This window comes from Procambarus clarkii, chromosome 20 (genome assembly GCF_040958095.1).
Source record: "Procambarus clarkii isolate CNS0578487 chromosome 20, FALCON_Pclarkii_2.0, whole genome shotgun sequence".
NCBI classification, from domain to species: domain Eukaryota; kingdom Metazoa; phylum Arthropoda; class Malacostraca; order Decapoda; family Cambaridae; genus Procambarus; species Procambarus clarkii.
Window position 1 is genome coordinate 25,745,377 of NC_091169.1, and position 6,090 is coordinate 25,751,466.

Below are 6,090 nucleotides of genomic sequence, written 5' to 3' on the forward strand. Positions count from 1 at the left end.
TAAGTAGATGTGTTACACAAGATCTTCCTGTTCGAAAACCATACTATTTGTCCGTTATTATGTCATTACTCTCAGTTGTTCAACCCATTTGGCTTGAACTATTGTTTCTAGTGTTTTGACTACAGTACCACGCTTATTAATGATACGTGTCTAATTTAGAGGTTCCTCTCGACTACCATTTTTATAGATTGGTACTGTTTCCCTTTTTCCATACTTATATCTGTTAAGATTCCTGTGCACAAGGATGTCTGGAATATTAATTGGAGCTCGGTTGCATATTCTAGCAGAACCCAAGGTGAAACTCCATCAGATCCAACTGCTTTATTTCTTCTTAGCCCCTTGAGTAATTTTTCCACTTTGTCTTGAGACACCTATGTATTCTATGGCTTGCTCTGGAAATGGTATTGGGTCCTGTTCTATGAAATCAAATTTTTTTTCCAAATACACTTTGGAACTGTTCATTTAGTATTTCACACATTTCTTTTTCATTCTCAGTAGTCCTGTTCCCGGTTCTCAATCTCTGGATTTTATCCTTTACATGCAGCTTGCTTTTAATGAATTTATAGACAAGGTCGGGATCAGTTTTACATTTGTCCACTATACCTTTCTCAAAGTTCCTTTCTGCCTCTCCTCACTGTTGTGTAATTGTTTCCTACTTGCTTGTAGTGCAAGTAGGAAAACATGTAGTAACCCACATACATGTAGTGCATGTTTGTGGGTTAGGCCTCTTCCTATATTGAACCCATTTTCTTGTCTTTTTCCTCTCTTGCCCTCTAACAATTTGTTAAACCAATCCTATTTTCTGGTCCTGCATCTCTGTTTTGATATGAATGTTTGTGTGTCTTTGTGTAATTACCTAAGTGTAGTTACAGGACGAGAGCTACGCTTGTGGTGTCCCATCTTCTCAGCACTGTATAATAACGCTTTGAAATTACTGACGGTTTTGACCTCCACCACCATCTCGCCTAACCTTTTCTAACCGTCTGCCACTGTTTATGAAAGTGAGTTTTCTCATATTTCTTCGACAGCTTTGTTTAGTTAGTTTAAATCTATGACCTCTTGTTCTTGAAGTTCCAGATCTCAGGAATTCTTCCCTATCAATTTTATTGATCCCTGTTACTATTTTGTACGTAGTGATCATATCGCCTCTTTTTTTTCTTCTATCTTCTAGTTTTGGCATATTTAATGTCTACCCTTTCCTCGTAGTTTTTGTCCTTCAGTTCTGGGAGACAGTTAGTGGCATGTCTTTGCACCCTTTCCAGTTTGTTGATGTGCTTCTGAAAAGATATGGGCACCATAAAACCACTGTATATTCCAGCTTTGGGTTAACAAAGGTCGTAAACAATTTCTTTATTATTTGGCTATCCATGTATTTAAAAGCAATTCTGAAGTTAGAAAGTGTAGCATAGGCTCCTCCCACAATGTTCTTTGTGGTCTTCAGGTGATAGTTTTCTATTTAGAACCAATCGTAGATCTTTATCAGAATTCTTTAAAGATGTCTCACATAATTTACAGGTTATGTGGGGTCTATGTTTTCCTATTCCACATTCCATAACATGGCATTTATTCACATTAAATTCCATTTGCCAAGTGGTGCTCCATATACTTTTGTCCAAGTCTTCTTGAAGGGCATGACAATCATCTAAGTTTCTTATCTTTCCTATTATCTTGGCATCATCAGCAAAGATGTTCATATAATTCTGTATTCCATCTAGTAGATCATTTATGTCGACCATGAACATTACTGGTGCAAGAACTGAACTCTGTAGTACTCCACTTGTGACATGTCTCCAGTCTGATACATTGCCTCTGATTACTGCCCTCATCTTTCTATCAGTTAGAAAATTTTTCATCCATGTTAGAAGCTTACCTGTCACCCCTCCAATATGTTCCAGTTTCCAGAACAGCCTCTTATGTGGAACTGTTGAAAGCCTTTTTTAGGTCCAGATAGATGCAGTCAACGTAACCATCTCTTTCCTGCAAAATCTCTGTTGCTCAATCATAGAAACTGAGTAAATTCGTTACACAGGATCTTCCAGATCGAAAACCATACTGACTGTCTGGTATTATATCGTTTTCACCAGGTGTTCTACCCACTTAATTTTAATTATTTTCCCAAGATTTTGACTATTACACTTGTCAATGATACAGGCCTGTAATTTAATGTAATGAAAAAAAAGATCTGATACAGGTTTTCCCCTGCTGCCATTTTTGTAGATTGGAACTGTTGGCCTTTTTCCACACATCTGCTACAACACCAGTACACAGGGATGCCTGAAAAATCAGTTGAAGTGGAATGCTGAGCTCAGGTGAACATTCTCTCAGAACCCATGGTGAAACTCCATCTAGGCCAACTGCTTTGTTCTTACTTGGCCCCAAGAGCATTTTTTTCACTTCCTCTCTAGACACCTCTATGTGCTCTAAGGTGTTCTCTGGAATTCTTATTGGGGTCTGGTTCCCTGAAGATTTCATTTTGTGTAAACACAGTTACTTTTTGTTTAATGTTTCACACATTTCCTTTTCATTTTCTGTAAATCTGTTTCCCATTTTCAACCTCTGCATTACCTTCTTACCTCCTCTACCACTACCTTTACCTTCAATTTGTTGTTTATGAATTTATAGAATAGGCCTGGTTTTGTTTTACATATGTCCGCAATCCCTTTTTCAAAATTTCTTTCTACCTCTCTCCTCACTGTCGTGTAGTTGTTTCTCGCATCTTTGAATCGCCGGTATATTTGGGGGTTTGGCATCTTCCTATAATTCCATTTTTGTCTCTCTTGGTCTCTGGCCCTCTTGCAATTTCTGTTGAACCAATCCTGTTTTCTAGGTCTGCATCTCAGTTTTGGTAAGAATGTTTGTGTGCCTTCGTCGTATGTAATTACCTAAGTGGGTAACTATTACCTATGTGTGTGTGCATGCGTGCGTGCGCGCATCAGTAGTACTGTCTACTGGCACATATAACTAGGTGAGTACTGTCTACCTCACAAGTTGCCACCACTACAACTTGTCATGTGCAGTAGCCTTTCTACCTCAGCCATATTTCCTTCTCAGTACACATGTCACTTGACAATGTGTTTTGTGTGTGTGAATGTTGAGTTCATAAAAGCAAAAGGTACATATAGCTTGGGTCTTATTCTTGCTCTTGCACATATGGATATCATTGTTTTGCTATACTGCATGCAACCATAGTTGTCAAAACAAATGAGATGGACTTGCATTTTTATGAGAAAAAACCTGGTTACTTTTTGTGTGAGAAAGTATTGGTGCAAGTTCTTTAAACACTTTCCATATTTAGTTTCAGTTTGTGTTTTTTCTGACATGACACTGGGGTAGCTGACGAAAGATTAAACTTTGACTTTAGATGTTTAGGATAGGTATTATTAAGCACAAAAACGTTAAGGGGAATAAAATAAATCCATTACTGTAGCTAGAAGGAAGGGGGCCTAGTGCTACTCTTACTCCCATAAGTACAAATAGGCAAGTGTATAAACACTTGTTTTAAAACTATGAATTAATTGCAAATGTGAAAAACCATTTTTAAGTGGACATCTTTCCCCAGTGGATTTATAACATCCTGGAACACAAAAAAGAAGCAGACCGCATCGTTTTTGAAGATCCCGATCCCGACCTTGGTTTTATTCTGCTGCCAGACTTGAAGTGGACTGGAGAACAAATGGAAGATCTCTACCTGCAGGCCATTGTTCTTCGGCGGGACATCACATGCTTGCGTGACTTAAGAGGACATCACATTCCTCTTCTTAAAAATATATATTATAAAGGCACAGTAAGTTACTGTACCTCTTAATTTTATATTCTCTAATGCTTCATTCAATAACTATTTCCCTATTATTTTGTAAACTCAATGATCAAAGTATCTTATCATGACACACATGATAACATAGGGAGCCGATCGGCCGAACTGACAGCAAACTGGACTTGTGATCCTGTGGTCCCGGGTTCGATCCCGGGCGCCGGCGAGAAACAATGGGCAGAGTTTCTTTCACCCTATGCCCCAGTTACCTAGTAGTAAAATAGGTACCTGGGTGTTAGTCAGCTGTCACAGGCTGCTTCCTGGGGGTGGAGGCCTGGTCGAGGACCGGGCCGCGGGGACACTAAAAAGCCCCGAAATCAGTCTCAAGATAACGTAGTACAGAATATACTAAATTCAATGGACCTGCACCCTAACTTTTTAATCGCCTTCATTATTTCACACGTCTTATTTTATATATTCTTTCCATATACTGTGCAGTACATTATTAGCACTGACAAGTTTAGACTTGTATTTGTATCAACAAATTTTTTCTAAATTTAAGAATGCCTTTATTTTTCTCTTTTCATTATAGTATTTTGAGTCATTAACCCTTACATTGCTATAGCCTGGGCTGTAAATGGGGGTATAAGCTGGGGCTGGGCAAAAAATATATTTGAATTATGTGAAAATTAATATTAAATGCAAAACAAATCTCCAACTTATTGGCTTCAGCATTGTGAAAGTTTCATTCCAGTATTTTCAGAAACGGGTTTTAGACAATTTTTTTTTTTTTTTTTTTTTTTTTTTTAAGAAAAACGTTTTGTTAAGGAGAACAGCTCCTATTAACTGGAACTGAGGGATAATGTAGTAATAGATGCAAGCACCTGTCCAATGCACAAGGAAGAATAGTAGTACTGTAGTTAGAAGTGCCCACAAAGTGGATATGCAGCTGGTGCCTTTATAGCATTGCCGAGTAATACATAATAACACAAATATGTTATTATGCTCTATTTTGTTGTATATCATACAAATACATTGTCCACTGGTAATACCTGTTACTTTCACCAATCTCCACAATTTTTTTTTTTTTAGGGGAGATTTTATTTTATTTATTGATTTATTTTTCCCTTTATCTGATTTTGTTGTAATGTCTACATCCTGGAGTGTGCATACCCGTCTCTAGTGTAAAGATAAAATTAAATTGGTCAACAAATAAATTGGTTATAACTGGCAGAACTTGGGACTGAATTTTTTTTTACTGATTTTTTCACAGATTTCAAACTCTTATTTTCCTTGTTTCTTTAGATTGTTTTGATGATTAGGGGCCAGATTAGGGCTTTTTGACTTATATAAAGTACACCCTAAATATATCCCCCAACTCATTATAATTATTATAATTTTCCCTATATTTTGTTTTAGGGTGGGGGTATTTTTTCTTAACTTCATTTCAACACATATTGAACTACAACTTTCACATTTGAATATGAATGCCAAACAATGTTTTTTAAAACATAAAAGTAAATTAATGAATTAGAACTACCTTTTACATTGTCAATAACTTCAACTTCAATTATCTCTAAAACTAGAGTTTCAACATTAAGTCAGCTTAAAAAAATCCAGTTTCTGACCGATTCTTACCATTTTTACTTATGGTGTGTGCCGCTGTCTGTTCTACAATCCTATTAGAATGGATTTTTCATAAATTCTAAACGTTTTGAGTTATAAATTTTGTTGTCTGAATTAGGTGCATATTTCAAATGCCATATTACAGTTAATTAAACTGAAAATCTATTAAAATGAAGATCATATACTATTCTGAGAGAATAATAACATTTAATGAACAATTGGTGATATTTAACATTTTTGCAGCTGATCTGAAAATCTGATATATTCAATATTAAATTGTATAGTTATTTTTAATTTTCTTGTTTTTCAAGTTATGTTGGTGTTCATTTAGACAAAGTTGGAGTGTTTGCTCTAGTAGATTATGCACAAAAAATTTTTGTGCATAATTTTTCCTCTTTTAAAGAATTGCATTAATAGAATGGCTTCATCTGGTTATCCTAATGACTGCTTTGATGTGCATCATTACCACAGCCCAGCATTGAATGTAATGAAATGCCTCATATGAGCCCCAGTGGCTACTTAAAGCTATGTAGCCAAGATTATTCCAATTTAAAGGATCCCATGAGTTGTGGAGGTTCTAGTGGGACCAGGGTTTGGCTCTGGTCTGGTCTGTTGGTCCCACCCCCCTCCTCACAGAGGAGCTCGTAGCGGGTGACAATGTGCCATCCACCGGGAAAAAGCCTCCAGAAAGTTGTGAAGCCTTCAACAAATAT

General features: G+C 36.7%; 1 protein-coding gene across 7 annotated transcripts in view; it reads left to right on the forward strand.

Moving 5' to 3' along the window:
* LOC123755412 (m7GpppX diphosphatase) overlaps positions 1 to 6,090 on the forward strand; it is a 61,754-nt gene that overhangs the window by 43,782 nt on the left and 11,882 nt on the right. For all 7 annotated transcript variants that reach the window (XM_069327773.1, XM_045738047.2, XM_069327772.1 and 4 more), the window contains exon 5: positions 3,560 to 3,784. In XM_069327773.1, the coding sequence (XP_069183874.1) occupies positions 3,560 to 3,784 (225 nt within the window). The remainder of the gene's footprint in view (positions 1 to 3,559; positions 3,785 to 6,090) is intronic.